Raw genomic sequence first — 21,460 nt, 5'->3', positions numbered from 1 at the left:
GTCTACCTTCTTTAGCCAACCTGGTATGGGATAAAAATTGCGAGGGGAGGGAGAATCACTGTTGTCACCTTAAGTACACACAGATTTAGGCAGAGAGATACACTTTTAAAAAGTGTGGTTATGGCAACCTCTATAGCTCAGACCTATCAATTCCTTTGGAGATCTTGGTATTGTCTCATTACCGGGTCCCAGTAACTCTTCAGCCACCAAATGGGAAGCCAGGCTTTTTAGCATTGGAATCATTTGCTGTTAAGCTCTGCTCTCTAGTGGTAACCGAGTGTCACAACAGTAGTATTTGACTACAATTCACCTAAATATTTTGGGAGCTTTTAATATAAAATGTAATAGTGTGCCATAACATTATATTCACAACTTCAGAAGAAGGGCTGTGTTTAAAGTATTTAAAAAGGCAAGTGGTATTCATTGGCTTCATATAAGACAGAGAAAAATTGTGAAAGCATTTTATTATTTGAATTAATTTTCTAACATTCTTGGACAAAAAGCTCTAAGATGTTCAGTACTGTGTATAGATTTTGTAGGGAGGTTGGCATTGATCAGAAGCTTTACCTGTGGTAACCATGAAATTTCCTTGGAAAAACATTGCATTTAAATTGTGATTTGACAGTTGGGAAAAAAAATGGCAACTTGGCAGGAAGGAAACTGGGATTAGATCAGGCAGGAAACAGATATCAGCATGTTAGAGATTGATGGGGAAGACCCCATGTCTGTGGGATGGTGTGTGTCCAGGCTGATTGGAGCAGGAGGGATCCTACAGGAAGGTACGTACTCTTATTTCTTGAACGGAAAAAGAATGAGGAAGCTTCCCATGTTCTTGGAAAATCTGAGATGGTCAAACTGTTAAGGGATCAAGAAGGCTGAGTTGGGGAACAATTGTATTGAATGATGGATGCAAAAAATAATGTACAGCTACTTTGTATATAAATACATGCTACTTTAAAACTTGCTTTTTTCATTGGACATCATTCCATGTTAAATAAATGGGTTGGCCTCCTTCTTTTGAATGGCTTTCCAGTATTCCATTGTATAAAATACAATTATATTTAACTAATTGCCTACTAACATATGTGTTCTTTTTCATATTTTCTTATTATAAACAGCTTTGCAGTCATTTAGCAAATATAGTCGTATTTGTTTTAAGTGTCATAGTAATTTAACAAATATTTATTGAGCATCTGCCATCTGCTGGTCACTGTTCGAGGGGCTGAGCTTACAATAGTGAACGAAACAATGTCCCTGCCCCTGTGGAGCTTATATTTAAGGGAGGAGGAGTGAGAAGACCCGGAAGACAGCCGATTCAACCATGTTAGGCAGTGGTGAGTGCTAAGCAGGAAAGCGTCATCAGGGAAAGGAACTACGAAATGCTGGGGTCAGGGAGCATTCAAATTTTCAGTAGGGTAGCCAGGAAAGGCCTCACCCAGAAGGTGAATTTTGAGGAGAGAAGCAAGTCAAGTGTGGTTTCTAAAGATAAGAGAATATAGCAAGGGGAAGGCCGTGAAGCCAGAGCTCACCTCTCCCACTGAGGAACAACTTTGAGGCCAGAGGGGGCCTGAAGGAGGTGACCCAAGAGACAGTGCTAGAAGCTGATATAAGAGAGTGATGCAGGGGGACGAGATTGTATGAGGCCTGTATGTGTGAAATAAAGACGTTAACTTTTACCAAGTGAGATGGGGATCCATCTCAGGATCATTTTGGCTTCCATGTTGCTAGCAGACTGCACGGGGCAAGGGTAGGAAGGAGCAAGGAGATCCACAGGGAGGTCATTGTGACTGTCCAGATGAGAGACGACGATAGTTTAGACCTGTGATAGCAGAAGAAGTGGTGAAGAAAGGGGGTTCTGGATATACACTATGAAGGCAGAGTCATCAGGAATTCTTGATGCGTTGGATGTGGGGTGGGAGAAAAGAGGAGCGAAGCACAATACTGGAAAGACAGCATTGCTTTTACCTGAAATGGCATGGTGTTCATGTGTGCGGGAATTTTTATCAGATGAAAACCTATGAGTAGAGTGATTTGAGTACTGGGCGATGGGTCAAAATGAACTTCCTGGCAACTAAGGAGCTTCTGTTTTGTTTTTCACATTTCTCTCAGTTTCCGTATTTTCTCTAATAAAAATTGGTACTTTTATGATAGAGAGTTATAAAAATAAAATGGCCCCTTATTTATATACCTTAGGCTGCTCTATAGATATGATGCTAAGAACTGTAGCTTGATCAAAATTATGTGAAACAAGTAGCTTAGATGTATAGGAGCAGAAGTTCTCAAACTCTTTGATCTCAAGATCCCTTTTCACTCTTAAAAATTATTGAGGGCCTCAAAGAGCTTTTGTTGTGTGAATTGTAGCTACTGGTTTATTGTATTAGAAATTGAAATATAGGAATTTTTAATGTTTACTTAATTCACTTAAAAATAATAAATATATGAATATAATATGTGGATAATATATATAATAGCAATAATGTGTAAATAACATATTTTTATGAAAAATAATAATTTTACAAAATGTAGTGAGAACAATGGCATTGTTTTACATTTTTGCAAATCTCTTTAGTGTCCGGTGTGATAGAACATAGCTTGATTCTCCTATCTGCTTCAGCTTTCAATCTGTTGTTACGTTGTTTTGTTTGAAATCTAAAGAAAATCTGGCCTTGCACATGTATGTAGTTCACAAAGGAAGGAATTTTTTTTATTGAGGTATAATTGACATAACGTGATATTAGTTTCAAGTGTATAATGTAGTGATTCGATATTTGATACATAACAAATGATCGCCACAATAAGTCCAGTTAACATCTGTCACCATACATAGTTGCAAAACATTTTTTTCTTATGATGAGAACTTTCAAGATCCATTTTCCTAGCTATTTTCAAATATGTACACAATACAGTATTATTAACTATTGTCACCATGCTGTACATTACATCCCCATCACTTACTCATTTTATAACTGGAAATTTATACCTTTTGAACCCCTTCACCCATTTCACCCACTACCCACCCACCAGGAGGAGTATTTTAATAGCCTTTTCAGATAATTAGGAATACTCTTCTTCGATGTTATGCTAAAAAGTGGTAGTTTCATAAATGTTAATTGCCATGTGGAATCTGAAACCATATCAATGAACTTTTTAAAAAAAATCCTATTTCTTGAGGCGGCCGGATAGTTCAGTTGGTTAGAGTGTGAGCTTTTAACAAGGTTGCCGGTTCAATTCCTGCAGGGGATGGTGGGCTGCACCCCCTGCAACTAAGATTGAGGACGGCAACTGGACTTAGAGCTGGGCTGCACCCTCCACAACTAGATTGAAGGACAACAACTTGGAGCTGATGGGCCCTGGAGAGAAACACACTGTTCACTAATATCCCCCCCAAAAAAATTCCTAGCTCCCCAATATTTTTCAATTAAAAAAAAAAATCCTATTTCTTTAAAATCCATTGGGTCTCTCTGGCGATTGGAAAGGATCTTTTACCCATGTGTGATTTTGTATCATTGTGCATTGGTCATTTGAAAAATACTGGTTTACTGAGTGATCCAAATCTTTCAAATGGTAACATTTCACTTTACAACATCAAAAACTCACATTTGTTAATATCACCACTCATCAGGAAAATCATTAAAGTACTGGGAAGCTGTCAGACTCATGGTGGTGAATACAAGTTTTGCAAAATTCTGATTTTCAGTTTTAAGCTCAGGTTTTATCATTGGCAACAAATACTGTCCGTTGTTGTCCTTGAAGTGACAGGCTCACTTTGTTCATTTGAAAGGAAACGTCTGCCAAATGAATATCCATGCCTGCATAGCCATAGTTTGTCAGCCTTTGTTTGAAGTAAAAAACGGTGTTCCGTGAAAAGGCAGCTAGTTGAGCTCACAATTTAATCTCACAGTTGCTTTCCCTCAAGACAGCCGTGTGCTTGGCTATGCAGGAGCAGAGCTGTGTGCGCTTCCTGTCTCGTCACACAGAATGTTAAAGACTCAGGGACTCAGGGGCCGTGATGCAACGAAGTGAGCAATTCTTACTGCTTCATCGAGAGCTTCTCAAGTGAAACTGGCTATTTTTTTAAAGAACTGTATTTTTAAATTTTTAAAAATATTTTTCAAATACATTTTAAAAATACGGTGGTCAAGAAATGCAATGACTGCTTCTCCATGGTGACTCTCCCTAGCTTGGTGCTAAGATGCCAGCAGTTTTACCCATCATGGCTTTTGCTCTATCAGCATAAATGCCAACCCAGTGAAGAAGACAGAAGATGTCTCAGTATTATTATGAAAGTGGTTCGCCCTCACGGACTTTCTGAAAGGTCCCTGTGCTGGCCACACTTGGAGCACTGCCATCCTAGAGGGTCTCCTGCTATTTGGGAACTGTTATAAAGGTACAGAGGTGCTGAAACATGGATCATCACCTCCTGTTTATCTAAGGCCATATTTGTTTTTTCTCTAGCTAAGCTTTTTTTATTTTATTTTATTTTTTTAACCCAGTTTGCTCCATAATTGCATTTACATCTAAAGAGAGGGTTGGAGCTAGGGCTCCTCACTGGGGTAAACAGAGTAATACCGTTTCCCCAAAAATAAGACCTAATCAGAAAATAAGCCCTAGCATGATTTTTCAGGAGGACATCCCCTGAGCATAAGCCCTCATGTGTCTTTTGGAGCAAAAATTAATATAAGACCCGGTCTTATATTCAGGGACTCATGGTACCAGTGGGTGAAGGAAGACCCAGCGGGCCACACAGACTGAGAATCAGGGCTCTGAGGATACCTTCAGGCCATGCCTACCTAAACATACTGATTATTAATAGAGAAGAGACATTACATTTTTGTTTAAAAAAAGATTGAGAATTTCTTCTAGAAATAAGGGTCCTCAGTTGCGGGCCTGCTCTTTACAATTGAATGGATTGTAAAACCTCAGGAAATACTAACTCGATTTCATACGATCGAGTCATTGCTCATTATATACTGCAAAGAGCGGGGCCGGGACCAGTGGCTGTTCTGCTCTAATTGCTTTATATGAAAACCGTGAAAACCCAAAGCTTGGTGAAGCCAAAGCCTGGTTTATGGCAAGGATGCTCAGCTTGGATGGGAAAGTGCAGTTGAGGGATAAATTTACTTGGGGCAGGCTGAAAATGAACATTCTCCTGACCCGTAAGCTTTTATTAATTGCCGCTGCGTTTGCCCATTCGTGCTCCCAGTGCGGATTAGTTGGCTGAGCTATCACCCGCCCTTTATGTCAATGAAGATAAGGATTCGTCAGACCCTGGGAACGAGAACATGCCGTTTGGCCCTTAGAGGCAATTTCCTTTCGAGTCCGAACCCTCTCCAGATGGCATCTAATTGTTTCTTGAATGACCTCAGTGTCCAGGCCACAGGAACCTGGTCTGAAAGTCCATTTCACATATTAGTCTGTGGATGAGAACTTACTACATAAAGCCCCCATTCACACTCTCAAAAGGGCTTTTTGTACAGCAGAAATGATGGAGCTGGAGGACTGTTTCCTGTGACCACCAGTCTCCAGTTGGGTTCTTATTCTTCCCAGGCCCAGGTGGGGGTGTTTCTAAGGGTCTGAGCGGTCCAGCTGAGTCCGTTATGGCCCAGTTCTCCTCCCCTCTGTCTTCTCATGGTCTTTACTGGAAGGAGCCTCCTCATATCTCCCTGGTTTGACGCGTATTCAAGGATTGCTCATGCAGAGCGCAGGTGGTGGGAGTTGGGAATCACTGTGTTCTGGGGGCCTCCTCCCATCTGGGAACCCAGGTAGTTCACAGATGAGAGAGTGAGGTGCTTCTGAGGGCTAATCCAGCCGCAGCGAGGGCAAGGCTGGTTCACCCAGTGGGGACCATGCCCCTCGTGTGGCACGTCAGGTCTCATGTCTCCCTCCGTGGTTCTTAACCGTTTTGGGGGAAGGGCCCCTGTCTTTTTGCAAATCTGATGCATGAGAACCTTTCGTCTGGAAATATGCAAGCACACTCACTGTGCATTTTACTACCAAGCGTTTGTTGAGAATCCCTGTGCTATCTCCAAACATTCACTGGCTCCTATCCTGTTCAGGCATCGTTCTGGGCACTAGAGTGATGATGATGAGTAAGACATGGGTCCTGAGGCCAACAGACAAGGACAGAGCTCATTGTGATGAGTGCTTCAATAGCCAGATGCTGGAAGGCAGGCTTGGAGCTAGGGCTTCTCACGGCTAAATACAGCAATAACAATGGGCAAAGGAAGCCCCATCGGCCCACACTGACTGAGAATCAGGGCTCTGAGGCTACTTCCAGGCCATGTCCACCCACAGGAGAAGCAAATTTGGGAAGATCCGAATGTAATTTAGGAATGATGCAAACTTCTTTTGACCTAGAAAGAAGTCATGAGAGTTGCCCTCCCAGGTTATCAGTTGTACCTGATAAAGTCCACCTGGCCTTAGTAAGGGGCTGTCTCAACCAGGACTTCTGAATCAGGTCTTCTGTCTTCCCACAAAACAGAATAGCTTTGGAAACCCCCTCCAGGAACTTACGATGATGCTATGCTGTTGTCTGCACGAGCAGGGTTGAGTGGGCCATTCGTTAGTGGCTTCCCATAGCCTGGGAGGAGTGCTGGGTGTGGGAGCAAAACTCACACCTACATTCAGTGGCACAGAACATTCCAACTCCATGAATCCCTCTCCCTCTTCCTAGAGGCACATTCATGTCTGCTTTATCCTTGAAAACGTAAGACAATGCAGTTCTTTAATGGAATGTCCTTGGAATAGCCTGTGAAACACCATTAATTTCCACCCATCACTGGAACATGAATGTACAACCCTGTTATTAATGGGCGTGTATTATACGTGTTTTCATGTAACGTCCGTTTAGGTTGGCTCCTCTTTAGCTTTTCTCAGATACAGGGATCATATCTTATACATGTGAACCCCAGGAGAGCCCAACACAATGTATTATATCTTGATCTCAAGTTTTACCTAATCTCACACTGATAAGGTGAGCCTATAAACTCTCGAACTGACATGTGAGCTAGGGGATTTACGACTGGGAAGGGCAGGGGTGGAGTGGCCTGGGCCCATGACTGTTCTGAGGAAGGAAAACACTCTGGTCTTTCAGTCTTTGCTTCTCTCAGCATATGTCTGCGTTCTCTCAGATCAGCTTTTCCGTGTACTGCGAACACATGGCTGCAGGCTGCTCTAGCTTCTAATCTTAAGGCTTATGGTCCAAGGAGAAAGGGAGATCTCTCTCTCATCGTGGTTTGAAAAATCCCAGGGAAGGACTCTGATTGATCTAAGTTAGGTCCCTTGTGTACTCCTGGACCATTCAGTGTTTGGTATTCTGATTAGCTCACACATCCATTACAAGTGTGACTACTCATGCCGTGGGATAAAGCTTTTAAATTTAATAACTACTATTTGCTGTTTACATCATTCTCCGCACCCCTCCCTCCCGAATTTTCAGGATCAGAAGTATATTAGGCTATATTTTCTAATTGTCTTTGTCTACTCAAGGTACATATGTAAAATGTTGGCATATGAATACTAGGTTTGGCAGAGATATTTTCTTTTTGATCTTTTTAAGTCCTAGACTCATTTTTCTCTAGTTTTTCTCCCTCTTGATTTATTTATGTGTGCTGGATACCCACTGGCTCCCAATTTAATTGTCAGATCCACATTGTTAGAGAGAAGTTGTAGGGATGAAGGTGGCAGTGCAGGGGGGCTGTGGGTTCCCCTTATAGTTTGGCCTTGGAAACAGTCCCACATTTGATGTCACAAGTAGCCCAACCGTGAGGCTGGTGCAGTGTACCTGGAGATTGGTCCAGGTGAGTGCCTGCTGCTCTGCCTGGTAACTCTCCCTGCCCTCCCTCTCCTCTGGGTACACACTGCAAGGCCAGAGATTGCATTGTCCTTTGAACCACTGACAAAAGGAACCTATTGTCTGCACCTTGGGCACCAGGAGTGTTGATCATCTGGATGTCACTTGTGTAGCTGGCATTGTACTAGGCAGTTGATTGCCTTAGGAACTGAAGAAACTGGCTGGTAATCAATCTGGTCCTTCCCATGCAACACACCCTCTGCATTTTCCTGTAGAGAAATGGGCCCAGTTGACGTCTCCATATATGACAAAGGCGGTCCCTTAGCCCTTCAGCCATCACCTTTGCTATAGGCTTTGCTGCCTCCTGGCTCTCCTCAGATTCTGGCCTCGCCGTCCATCTGTGCATGTCCTGCTCTTTCCCATAAGTAATCAGTGGACTAGGATCTCTGACTGGGGATATTTCAGATGAGACCTGCTGTCTGTGTTGCCAAGAATATCTGTCATTCAGTTGGAGGGAGGGCATTGTTGCAGCAGCCACAATTCTGCCTTTTGCATTTGCACAAGATAAGGTATTCCAGGCAACTGGGTGGAACCCATGCTTACATTAGCACATCCGAGAGATTCAGCCATTCTGATTCATAGTTGTTTTAATTATTAACTCTAAGAACTGTTTGATCTCCTATATGAAATGGAGATAATAATATGTGTCGCCTAGTGTGAGTATGAAATAAGACACTGTGATAAAAGCTCTCTGTACAAATGCTGGCTCATGGGGGCCTTTCTCGTGGGGTAAGTGAGTGAGGGCTCCTGTGAGGAGCCCCAGCGGAAAGGTAGAAAGGTTTCTGTGATTGCTGTGGCGTTCTCGGAAGGCATCCCTGAAGTCTGTGGTTGGGGAGCAGTTGCTGAGAATCAAATTTGTAGCTGTTCTGCATTTAGTGGTAATATTACGTATTGTATGCAAACAAGGCCCTTCTCCCAGTTGGGTGAAGGAGTTCCCCTCCTTTTACAGGTCTTTAAAGCTATTCCATAGCAGGAAGGAAAGTGGCACTGCTTGCCTCAGCGTCTGTTTCTCTATCTCCTCTTCCTACCAACCACAGCCCTGCCAAGGCCTGACTGTGACAAGGCAGCCAGGAGACTTTATCTGTCTTTGCTCATGTCCTTGGTGGCCAGGGGTATTCTCCTCACTTTTCTCTCTACTAGAAAGAAGATCAAGCAAGAAGCCACATCTTTAAGAGCCACTGAAAGTCTTTCTGGATCAGTGCTGATATTTAGGTCACTTGACTCTTTGAGAACACGGCAAAACCCATGAACCCTTCAGCCAAAAGTTTGTACACAATTTCCAGTGGCTCATGGAAGCCCCGCCCCACCCCCAGGTTCAAAACTCCTGGTCTGGAATGGTTCTCATAGCTTTTTGGACAGGATGCAGAATGAACCAGTATGTCACTTAGATGACAATGCTTGTGATCAGTTTATGGCCAGGAAAGAAGGATATTTTCCTACTGAAATCTTTCTTTCAGGTGGTTGGAGTTTGCTTGAAAACAGAGAAGAGGTGATTAACAAGATCATTTTCTGTTTTACCTAGGCAAGCTTTCAAGGCTGAAATGAGTGGGTTAGTCCTGACTCCACCTCTCCCCTGCTGCCAACCCTGCCCTGTGCCCCAGGATTCCTGCCTCTCTTGGGCATTCCTTGGTGCCTGCTTCATCCACTCAGACATTTGGTAACCTTTCTAGGTGGCTGGTAGGTGTGGTGTGGCATTGGAAGAATGCACTGTAACTGGTAATTTCTTCCACTGGGGACTAGAGAGGACGAGGTGCAGGCAGAAGGCAGAGTATGGGAGGACACAGTCTAGAGAGGTAGCTGGGCAGAGCCAGCATGGCATCCAAGGGGCTATACCAGGCATGGTTCTAATTTTAGAAATGGTTGGTATCAGTATCCAGTAACAAGGGCCAATGAAGTATGAAGGAATCAGGCACATGGGAGGTGGTCCTCTGGGAAATCTAGATTTACATGGAAGACCTAGTCTTGGAGTAAGAACCTGAAGGGCTAGGCAGGGGGCGGGGGCCAGTGGCAGGAGCATCAGGCAGGGCATCCAGGCAGCACATAGGCTGAAGCCCAACTCTGCAGCCAACTTGGTGTGGGGGCGACCCAGATCCTGGGATGGGACACAGGATCCCCAGTCAGACTGTCTGAGACAGGGGTGGGACATCAAGAGCTTGGTGTTTGTGGATGGACCCAGGAGACCCCTGGGTGAGGGCCGAGTTGGCAGATGCCGAGGACACACATGCTGCCCGTTAAAACAGACAGTTCCCCAAATGACAAAACTCTGGAGGAGAAAATCACCTGAGACATCTGAGGAAGTGGGATTAAAACCATATGTGCAATTTTAATATGTAATTTAAAAATCTAAAGGCTAAAACATATTTTAAGGCTTAAAGAAAAACCCTCTTAAACTCTTTTTGTTCCCTGGCTTTCAAGGTTCAAGAGTCACCGTATAACTCGGTGGGGCTGGTCAGCAGATCAGGATGGCACTGTCCACACTCCTTAGGGGTGTGGCTCCTGTAGCTCAATGTTTGGGTGAGAGAGATTTAGGGTGCAGTTGGTCATGTTCCCTGCAGATGGAACAAACAGGGGAGAAGAGGCTTGTTCCTTCCTTTGAAGGGGAAGGAAAGTTCTCATTGTGTGTTGGGTGCCAGGTTCTTTCTGTGTTATCTCACCTGATCCTCACAAAAACCTAGTAAGTTAGAGGAGGAAACTGAGGCTCAGAGAGGTTAACAAATTTCCCAAGGTCACCCAGCTTGCTAGTAGTGCAGTGAAGACTTGAACCCATCCTGGCTCTCCCTCTATCCTGCTATCTCCCAGCGTCACTTTTGAGACATGCAAATATGTGTCTCACAGCTCAGTTTTGGAAGATGCCACTTTGCAGAAGTGCTTGTGAAATGGGAGAGCTACTGGCAGTGGAGATGGGAGACAGTGCAGCTGGTCCCGGCTGGTGAGCCTTCGCCATTCTTGCTTTGCTGCTGCCCCTCAGCCTGTCCCTACAGCACTCAGCATGGGAGGGGCCTCTGAGGGGCTTTTGTGGTCACTTATCAGTTGCTCATATAGCTCACACTTACCAAAGTGCGAAGAAGGTGAAAGAGAAACGTTTACAGCAAGGAGAACCTAGGAGCTATGATGACAAGAGAAACAAATGACTGATCTGGGTGTGATGCCTGCATAGTGAGTGTGGAATAGAAGGGAGCTTGGGAGGTGGGTGGCAGATCGTCTTGGGTGGGTGAGACTCCCAGGGGTGTATGGTGGGCTTCAGGGGAACAGGAATCCCTGAAATTATATGTAAAAAGCATTACAAGTGTGTGCCTTTTGTTCTGGGAGGAGGGTCCATGGTTTTCATAGACTGTCAAAGAAGGCTGAGACTGCCAGAGGTCTGAGAGTGCTGTATGAGAGGTTGTAATTACTCCCTGTGCATCTTCTTTTAATCTTGTCTTCATGCCAAAAAAAAAAAAAAAAATCAAGCTTGTATGATACAGGACGTCTGGAGTGAGGGCAGGAAATGGTGGGGGAGGGACGAATGGGGTGGAATTGTATGTGGTAGCACAGGAAAGCAGAGCCAGGGCCAGGTGCTCACCTAATTTTGCTTCACATTAGCAGTTATATGATTTTAATTGCCAGTGAGAGAAACAGAAATTTGTGGGAAGACATAAGGCCCAGTAGAGAGAAATCTGTTTGTGAACACTGTCCTGTCTCTTTGTCTGTGTGCTAGGCAGATCAATACCGCTTCCGGACGGAGACCATTTAACAGCCATACTCTTTCATCCCCTTGAGGAATCTGGGGGGGTCGCGGGGGGTGGGGTTGGGACTGTCAGACTGACATGTATACAGCAAAGACTCGTAAATGCACCCTCTGTGTTTGCCAGTGCAAGCAAGCATCTTGTCCACAGTGATACACACAGTGGCCCAGAGAGCTGGGCTGGTGTTTCCCGCCCTCCTCCCTTCACGTCCAGTTTGCATTCTTTTCTGGAGCAAGAAATAAATCACATTTGCATGTAGGGAAATGGGTTGAGCTGTCTTTGACAGCTTGTAGAGCGAGCTGCCAAGCCTGGCATGAGGAGGTGACCTCTTCCCTGACGGCCTCTCCTCCAGCCCTGTTGCTCGTTACGTGACGGTGTGTGCTGTAAGACACACGAGCTCCTCCGCTCCCACCTCACCTCCTGGTTTACTGTGTGCAGAAGCACGTAGGCCAGGTGCCGGGGAAACTCTGAGAAGCAGGGGTGCTGACAAACAGTCCCCTTGTCTAGCCAGGGCCTCCCAGGTAGGTGTTGAGCCTGTAGAGGGTGTCCTCCGAGATTCAGGATTGGGCCCGTCCGGGTTTATCTCCCCTGCTTCCTAAGACACCAGGAAAAAGAGTTGGTAGCATCGGCCTCACTCCCTATCTCATTAAAGCTGTCTTTGTTCCCTGAGAACCCGATCACTGGGGTTTAGTGAAGACAGAAAGCCAGCAAGGATCGATCTTTCTGGAGAGTTGCAGAGTCTCAGTAGTTGCCACGAGAGGTTGAGTTGTTTTGACCAGGGTGAGTGGTGGTCACCCCTTGCCCGACGTTCCAGGTGAGTCTCTGTGGACAACGAGCCAGGCCTTGCAGACTTGGAGCAGGCCCCCCGGTGCTTGACCCCCCCAGTGCATGTCGAGTTGAATGCCTTCATTCCGGGCTGGCTTCGGGAAGGGAAACAGGGTGCATGGGCCACATTGTTTTCCTGATTGCCCTGAAACGGGAAAAGCAGATACCTGAAGGGCACATCTTTCTTTCCACAGACCTCTCCCCTCATGCCACATCAGAAAGCAGGTCTCCCTCACTGGTAGCTTGACCTTCTCGTGGGGACTGTGGCACTTTGAGAAAGGGACTCTGTACTTGCTTTCAGCCCCTCTCAGCCCAAGGACTGTTGCCGATAGGAAGTATGCATCTGTGAAATATGGCTAGCAGGCAGTTCCTGTTTCCATGGTTACTAAATAGGGCAGGCTAGGATTAGGGCTACCCAAGGAAACAATGGCATTGAGGGCAATGCTTGTGCAGAGGCCTTCCTCTGGCCTGCTTTTGTCCTCTTCCCAGATGGCATGGGCAACATTTGACCTGAAGTAATCGGGATTTTCTTCAAGGGTCCACCTAGCTGCCCAACCCTGACTATTTTCACAGGTGTTTCCCTTGGTGCAGAGAAGAGAGCCTCCAAGGTGGCCAGAGGGGGTCGCTAGAGAGTACAGAGCTTTCCCAGCGTTCTGCTGCCTGCTCAGCCCCTGTCCATCAGTCTCCAGGAGTTGCCTTAGCGACCGTGAACCCTGTCCCAAGAAGGGCCTGGTGTTTAAAAAACCCTGAATCCATATTTGATTGGTCCTAAATCATATGTACCAAATTATCAGAGTGACCCGCTGCCCCGGTGTACTAAATCACAGCCTTCTCATGGGGCTACGTGAGTAACAGTTTTAATTATAAGACATTTGAAAAATCTTTCTTGTGTTTCCATGTGATCAGATACCAGGTTCTGCAATCATAGGCTGGAGTCCCTGGTCCTTTGTCTGTCCTCTGCTCAGTGACGGGCTGCTCTGGTCCTGTGTTTCTTTGTAACGAGAATAGAATAATCATTGTGGGGAGAATGTGGGAGAATTGATCAGTGTGGACGGAAGACATTCAAAAGCATAACAAGTCAGTGAAGGGCACTTTGCAAATTCATGCAATTATCATCTTTAGTTGCAATAACAACATGTTATTTTAGTCTCTTTCCTTGGCCATTTTGGGAGAAAATTGATTAAAACCTTTGAGCGCTGCTTCAGAGATTATTTTTGATGTGCAACAAAAAAAATAAAAAGTGCTTAGGAAACAGCTACCTAATAAGATTAGCCCATTTTTTAATCCTGACAGAACCAACTTTGGGGGCATTTGGGAGACATTTCTTAGAGTAAACAGGGAAAGCCTCAGACGACAACAGCTGTGATTCTGCTGTGACCTGGGCATCTTTTGTTTGGCTTTTACCCTGGCCCTGGAGCACTCAACTACATAATTCTATGAAATTTACATGTCTGAGTTATTTGCATATTTTCTTTCAGGAATGCACTTCATTCACGCTTTCTGGGGGTAGGGTAAAGAATTCAGAGGCTTTGGCTGACTAAGCTCAGTGAATTTCTGTGCAGGAGTTAAGGAGCTGCTTCTCTCCCTTTTCAGAGGCTGGGGATGGTTCTTTTTTAGCCTCTCAGGGAGTTTCTTAGCCTGAGGGGAAGAGGAATAGCCAGTGAAAACTGAGCCCCTTACCTGTTGGCTGTTGGCCTGATTAATGAGTCATCCCCGTGAAATTGCTAGGGCTGTGGATCCTGGCTGCTCGTGTGGATTTACCCTTTGAACCCCATCTAATAGAAATGAGAGCAAACAGAACACTGCTTCCTCGTGGATACAATACATGGACCTTGGAGGACAGTATTGACCCATCGACTGGACCATCTCCAGGGGCCCCTTCAGTTTAAAACAAATCCCCAAACCCATGAGTTCTACCACCCTTGGTGCTTGCTTCTCGGTTCTCAGCTGGGCAGGCTCCCCAAGACCCAGAAGTTCCCAGGACTGCACATCTGACCTCCAGAACCATGAAGGAGAAGGAGGGAGGGAGGGAGCCAAAGAGGGAGCAGAAAGGAAGTCAGCCCCCCTCGTTGTTCCTGGGGTGACAGAGCCTTTGCCGGTCTAGCCCCACATTGGACATGGCTATTAGGCTGAGCTCTGCCCCTGTCTCTCTCCATAGCAGTCATTCACACAGAAGCTACTCACCGGGCATTGAATCAACAGTTCCCCATTTTTACAGGCCAACTTGACCTAGTCCAAAGGCCAAAGCCTCCTGAGGAGTTGACACTTACCCCATGGATATTTCTCATACCTCCCTCATGCCTCATCTGGTGTCGTTCCTTTCTGGACTGAATAGATTCTGTTCTCCCTCATTGCAAGTTTCTGCCTGTGTGAAGTTATCGAAAGCTTCAGGACACATTCCATTTTTGGGTGGCCAGAGCCACAGAAAGTTAATATTTGGAATAGCAGGAGAGGAAGAGCTACAGGGAAAAAACCTGGGTTTGATATATTAAAAAAAAAAACAAAAGAAGGAAAAAACCCAGAATCGTTACGGAAGGAAGGAAAGAAGAAAGGCAATTATTTTCCCCTAAAGGCATTAGGATGTTCTTGGTAAAGGGTGAAGTCCTCTTTGCGCAGAAGAATCCGTTGGTCTCGTCGGACCTGAGGCTCATGCGCTGGATCTGGGTTAGGCAGAGTGGGCCATTAAAGTGAAGATGGGTAATTACAGTGAAGTATTTAACATGGAGGGAGTGAGACAGACAGTTAAGTCAGAAGAGACTGCAGCCTATCCCGCCTCCCGGCAGACTACACGGCCAGGTGGGGAGGGCACAGGGTACTCAGGGTGTTTGCTGACAGACTCGCTAATTAAACCCCCAAAGGCAATATTGCTTTCCCAGTAGTGATGGCCGTGCCAACGTTATCAGCTGTAAGCTGGCTGCCAGGAGCATCCTAATTAAAAATAAACAGTTCCAGGGTGGGCTGGGAGGGTGGAGACAGGGATCCTACCTGGCTTCCTTAGGACCTCTAGGATTGTTCCGAGGGGAAAGTCACACACACCCTGGTCACCTTTAGGTCCTTTTCTCAAGGGAGCCTCTGTCTCGTCACAAGGTGGTGTGATGTGTGCTTCCTTACCCCTGAGGTGTTAGGGTAACAAGCAAACAGTGCCTCTAGGAGCAGATTGCCTGGTGCCTTCAGCCCTGGGAGGGAAAGGCTGCCTTAGGGGATAATGATTTCTGCTGGGTCTCTAAATTGAGGGGACAGCCTAAGCCCAAAGCCTCTTCTAAAAGAGGTTAGAATTTCATCAGAAAGCAAGTCTGGTCACATGAGAATTTCTGGCACTGTGTGCATGGCAGGCTGGACAGCAGCCTGCCAGAATTGAGCGAGTGGATCGTATTGGCTTCAGCGAAGGGGAAAAGTCCCAGCCTGGCCTGAGAGAAGGAGCTGGCTCACTCCCCCAGCCTCCGGACTGCGGGCAGGAGCAGCACAGCTGCTGCGGAGGGATTGGGGCTCTAATGCCCCAAGCCCCCTTTCTTTTAACCCTAAAGAAAGTGTATGGTCCAGGGACTGAAGACTGAAAGATGCCTAAGGAATGCAATGCTTTCCACGCCCTCTCGGCAGCTCTGTGCTGCTTCTACCACCGCAAGTCTTTCCTTGGAGTCAAGGTAGGTGTGGTTTTGAGATAAGGTGCATCTAAAATTCTTTTGGGGGCCTTGAAAGCATTAGTTTTCTAAAAAGCACTAGAGAAAGTTTGCAGCCTGCTGGCTCTAAAAACAGAGGTGCTTCTTTGATAGATCTTCATAAGCCCCTAGTGGGTGTACCTCCCCTGGAGGCAGAATTCAGCCCCACAGAAGGGGGCTCCTTATCTGTGTTTTGGGGTGAAGCTCTAGTTTTCAGGACATGTTCAGTCTCCCTGGGCTGAAATTTTATACCAAAGTAGCTCAATAAAACAGAGCTATCTTTCTTCTTTCTCTTTGTCTCTATCTCTCTTCCCTCATTCATAATGAATGGGAGGTGGCTGAGCCCCTCTCTGCCCTTAACCTGCTGGTCCATTATGTCAACAACATATATAATGGACAGAAACCACCAAATAGCTCCTTTCAAATTGCAGCCAGGTTCCAAACATTTCAGTATTCAGAACTGTCTTTTTCTTTCCGCTCCCATTTTTAACCTTTGTTACAAGACCAAGGCCAAAGGTTTTGAGTAATATGTCAATACACTATTTCGATGAAAATATTCAAAGAACCTCATCTGACTAACTCTAGATGTGGCCTGTGTTCTATGGTGCCTGCCTGTGACAACACTAAGAATTAAGATTAATATAAGCTCTCATTGACCTGGGGTTTGTCTGCCTTGGAAAAATCCTGTCAGCCCCAGTGTAACTGGGGACCTCATTTATTCATGGGAAATAAGAGTCGGAAAGCTCTCCAGGAATTCTTCCCACCCTGACAGCAGAGCTCCTTCTCCCGAGGGATGGACTGACTCAGTGCCATTGGAAAAGCTACAACAGGGTTATGATGTTCTGCTTCTTTCTTCCTAATAATGCTTTTTAAAAAATCTCTGAGGGAAATTTAACAGGAAAACTTATTAAGGGGAGAAAGACCCCTTTGTAGAAAAACTCTATACACTGAATGAGAAGAAGATAGGCTTCTGATTTTACTGTCTGTTGCAGTGTTCAGAGTAGCTTTCTAACCATTCAGCAAAGTTCATTTTTGTCTCTTTGTCAAGGAATTGGGAGGAGGGGGAGAAATTAATCATTGGTTAAATGTGTTTTCTCCCTGATTTAAGAGTCCCTTTCTATCCTGGAGCCCAGTGGGGTGATACGAGGACCATGTGGCTTCTGGCCTAAATATGGATTGTTCTAGTGTGGGGCCGATGAAGTCATGCCATTAGCAGTATTTTAAAGCTGTCAAAGATAACCCAGGAGGTCCCAAAGGGAAGCGTGTACTTCAGGGATTGGCAGTAGGTTTTTCACTCAAATAGAAGTCCTTTCATAAGCCAACTTCTGCTAATTCAGAAAAGTGTGACTCAGCATCTGGTATGTGGGGAAAGAGCCCATAAATATCTGGCTCTGAGTGATGAGATCCTGTTTGGATCCCCCTGGTTCTCTGCAATTATGCCCTCGAAGGCCTGCACAGAAAGGTGCACTCACGTACGGGGTTGGTCTGGACCCGCCTCCCTCAGCGACCCCTTCCTGCCCTCCCCACCACGGCCGGCCGCTCTGAGTGGTTGACTATTGATTGAAACACCCTCCTTTCTGCCCAGAGGTCCTACCCCATCCCCAGTCTGCTGCATCTTCGTAGCATAGAGAGAGGGCCTGGCCTGCTCCTCACCAGAAACTGGAGCCTTCAGACCCAACTTGGGGTTTCCCACTGACCCTCAAGATATGTTTCCCTGTCTTGTTTTGCTGAGTTACCTGGGAAAGAAAGTCCACCTGTGCTTAAACCCCTCATCCTGCCAGTGTTGCCCCAACGATAATGCTGCGTCGCTTTATTGACTCCCACTTAAATTAGGGGTTTCAGGTCTTGCTGCTCATCATTAGTTTCCATTGCAATTAGAGTTTCAAAATTAAATTGGGATTGATTGCCTGATAGCAAAGCGGAAATAAAGCTTCAGTTCTTGACCATGTATGCTGCTTCCCTTGGCATGAATTTCTCATACCAAAAATAACACTGCGGTAGCCATGGTAACTTTCCATTTGGTCTAATCCATATCATCTCTGGAGAAAGTCGAAAGTTATTAATAGTGTTTGTTGTATGGGAAGAAAACTAAAAATATAAAAACTCCTTTGCTACATAGCAGACCAATCACAGTGGCGCTTTCAGGGAATAAGAGCTTATTTACAGAGATTGCAGAATTTAGGATGTACTTGGGGCCTCATCTGGACATGTATACAAAGGCCCTGGAAAGGAATTAAGAGGGAGACCAAGAATGGGGAGGAGGATCAAGCATATGCAATTGTTGCTGGCCCTCATGGACTTGAGCCAGAGATGGATGTTCCAGCCACCCTGAGGGACACGACTTGAGCCTCTCAAAGAGGTTCACAGCAGGCAGCCATTTCACAAAGCCCACTTGATCTTGGGTGAGAAAAGGAAAGGATGTTTTGCTTATGCCCAATGGAAAAGAATTTGGAACGGAGATATTCAACATCCATAACATTAGTGGAGTACATTCAAGTTCAAAAGTCCCTGAAGGTCCAATATAGTAGCCCCTTCAGCACGTAAGCACTCTGTTGGGCGTGTGTGTATGGTGGGGAGGCGGGGGGAGGAGCTGATAAATGACAGTTGAGCATGGTTCCTGCCTCTGAAGGACTTACCACAAGATCATTAGGTCCTGGTGTCATTTCGTTACATTTGCAAAAGGTCTTGCTCCAATGTCTGAGTTCTTTCACAGGTTTTCTCACTGGAGTCTCAAAACACGGTCTCTGGGTTGGTCAGGGCAATTGTTTACCCCTTTCCACAGAAGAGAAACTGAGACTCGGAGGAACTACCTGGACGGAATCATTTAGGGGGGGAACCAGGAGTAGAAATCAGCTTTTCTGACCTTAAGCCCAGTATCCTTCCTACGATTCCATATTAAGACCTGAAACATACAAACCTAAAACAAGATAACATGAGGTCTGACAAGTAAGTTCGCAAACTCATCCTAGAAAAGTGCTACGTACCTCATTGCTGAATATCACTATGGTTACCTTTGAAGTACTCCCTTTTGGAAGCTGTGCACCAACACCAGTGCCTAGTCCACCCTTCAAGCAATTTTGGAACTCTTTTTCTGAAATGGCCTTCAGAGCTGTCATCGTATTACCCTTGATGTCCTGAATGTCATCAAAATTCTTCCTTCCAATATTTCCTTTATCTTCGAGTAAAGAAAGAAGTCATTGGGGGCTAGATCAGGTGAGTAGGGAGGGTGTTCCAATACAGTTATTTGTTTCCTGGCTAAAGACTCCCTCACAGACAGTGCCATGTGAGCTGGTGCATTGTCGTGATGCAAGAGCCATGAATTGTCGGTGAAAGTTCAGGTCGTCTAACTTTTTCAAGCAGTCTTTTCAGCACTTCCAAATAGTAAACTTGGTTAAACGTTTGTCCAGTGGGTACAAATTCATAATGAATAATCCTTCTGCTATCAAAAGAGGTTAGCGACATCATTGCAACACCTTTGCGAACTTAATTGTCAGACTTCGTATATTAACACTTTAGTTTGCAATTCAGTTGGGAAAGAATAGTGTGAACCTCAGTTTTCAGGTGAGGCTGCAGGATTCTGTAGGCTAGGTAATCCTCCTTCAGGCAGTGCAGGACCACCTTTATAGCTCCCGAGTGAACTACAGAAGGAATTTGGTAAGTAGCACAATAGATGACATTTCTGCATTTGGCAATAAGAACAAACCCCACTTCTGGTCCCTCGTGTCTGATTTTTCTTGTGTGTCGGCGGGGGAACAAAGCTGAAATTTGCCTCCTTATCAATGGCTACTCCTGAGAAAGGTTTGTGTGGTTGTGTTGGAAAACTTGAGGGGAACCTCGGAGACAGGAATTACCTTGTAAGTGCAGAATAGCAAGTTTTCTGAACGAGCATAAGCAGACAGGTCGGGGTATGGGGTCGATGGATAAATGAATCAGTAAGTCTCGACTAACCAAAAGTCATCAACTCCAGTGGCCGTGGTCTTGTCAATAAGAAGTCATGGTTAGAAGGCGATGGATTTTAAACATCCACTTTCCCATCCATAGATTGGACTATCTTTTGCAGCCATAAGTGCTGTGTAAAGGGGAAGAGCTTACTTAAATCATGCCGTTGCTGTTGTTATATTTTGTTTAGCTTTAAATCATTTCCCTTGTCCCCCTAAAAATATTTGGAGACTCTGAATATACATTACAGCTTGAGGTGTCCCATCTGCCCATCTCTAGAGGGTTGGGTCCCTGGAGCTTGTTTTTATTAGAAACTGCCTTTTTATGTTGGCGTGTGTGGTGGAGCAAAGGTCCCACTCGTCTTCCCTGTGCCTGGTCCCTTGGTCTGTCTCCTATTATGACAGCTTGGATTCTAATGGCACATCCTGGTGTCGACAATGGCCTAAGTTGCCTTTGTCAGTGGGAATGATGCACCATCAACCTGTGCAAGGTAGAAAAAGCCTCTCGGGAAAGAGCTTTCCAAGTGACTCAGCCCCTCCTCTTGCTGGCTGCGGCTAGTTGCTCATTTATAATCCTGCCCTACAAACAAAAGCCCAGCACAGCCTTTTTAAAAGAGACCTAAATGCATTCCATTGGCATCTGGGAGCTTCAGGGATCTGGTTTCAGCATCAGGGGAAGGACAGGGGCTGTGTCCCAGCGCCCCCTCCCCACAGACCCCGGAGCTTGGATCCTGGCCGAGGCCATGTTTTTGTTGGACAGATGTAGGTGGGAAGCAGAGACGAGACTGGGGTCCTGGGAAAGTTCTGTGAGCGGATTCAGCACCTCTGGGGCTGCAGAGAGGTGGGCCCGTGCCAGACATCAGGGAGGACGTGGGAGGGTCGGTGCTCAGGGCGCAGACGTCTTCCTGGCCCGCCGGGTGGGAGGTCAGCAGTGCACAGAGGACCAGGCCTGTGTTGCTGGGTTTAAGATGCTGTCAAGGACAGCTCCGGGGCCTTTGAGCTGAGACACCTTTCGGATGTCCTCAGGACAGCAAAGGATACTCCGGCTGTCCTGGCTGTGGAGAGGGGAGAGGAGTGCCGGGGGGGTGGACACCGCTGAGGCATCTCTGTCCTCATCTGGATTTCCAGTACGTGTCCACAGCCCCTGGAGCTACCGTTGGAGCTACTCTTGTGGCACTGACCATGAGAACGTCACTGCTGATTTTTCTGGCTTATGAAAGAGATGATCCATCTTTTAGTTTGTATAGAGAACACCTCTCCCCAGTGTCCGCTGTAAAATGTGTGCTTTTACAAAAGCAGGTGTGCACAAAGAATCCTAGCTTCCAAATAAGGCAGCATTGGAGGGATCACTGAGCCAGCCTCCCACTCACCATTCATCTGCTCATTCCCCACCCTCACCCCTTCGTCCAGCATGGGTGTTGAGGGCCTACTGGGTGCTGGGGAGACAGTGAAAACCCCTGCCCT

The 21,460-nt window shown here is 45.9% G+C and overlaps 1 protein-coding gene across 2 annotated transcripts in view; it reads left to right on the top strand.

Moving 5' to 3' along the window:
* The window catches only part of BCAR3 (BCAR3 adaptor protein, NSP family member), a 102,724-nt gene that overhangs the window by 37,392 nt on the left and 43,872 nt on the right, over positions 1-21,460 (top strand). Inside the window, exon 1 of one of the 2 annotated variants that reach the window (XM_033115269.1) lies at positions 15,800-16,043. The exons of the other annotated variant lie outside the window; for it this stretch is intronic. Coding sequence (XP_032971160.1) covers positions 15,960-16,043 — 84 coding nt within the window. The 5' untranslated portion in view covers positions 15,800-15,959. Of the gene's footprint in view, positions 1-15,799; positions 16,044-21,460 lie in introns of those variants that run through there. 2 annotated transcript variants of the gene reach the window in all.

Source organism: Rhinolophus ferrumequinum, chromosome 9 (assembly GCF_004115265.2).
Source record: "Rhinolophus ferrumequinum isolate MPI-CBG mRhiFer1 chromosome 9, mRhiFer1_v1.p, whole genome shotgun sequence".
Classification (NCBI taxonomy): Eukaryota; Metazoa; Chordata; class Mammalia; order Chiroptera; family Rhinolophidae; genus Rhinolophus; species Rhinolophus ferrumequinum.
Note: the sequence above shows the minus strand (reverse complement) of the source record. Positions and strands in the feature narration are given on the sequence as shown.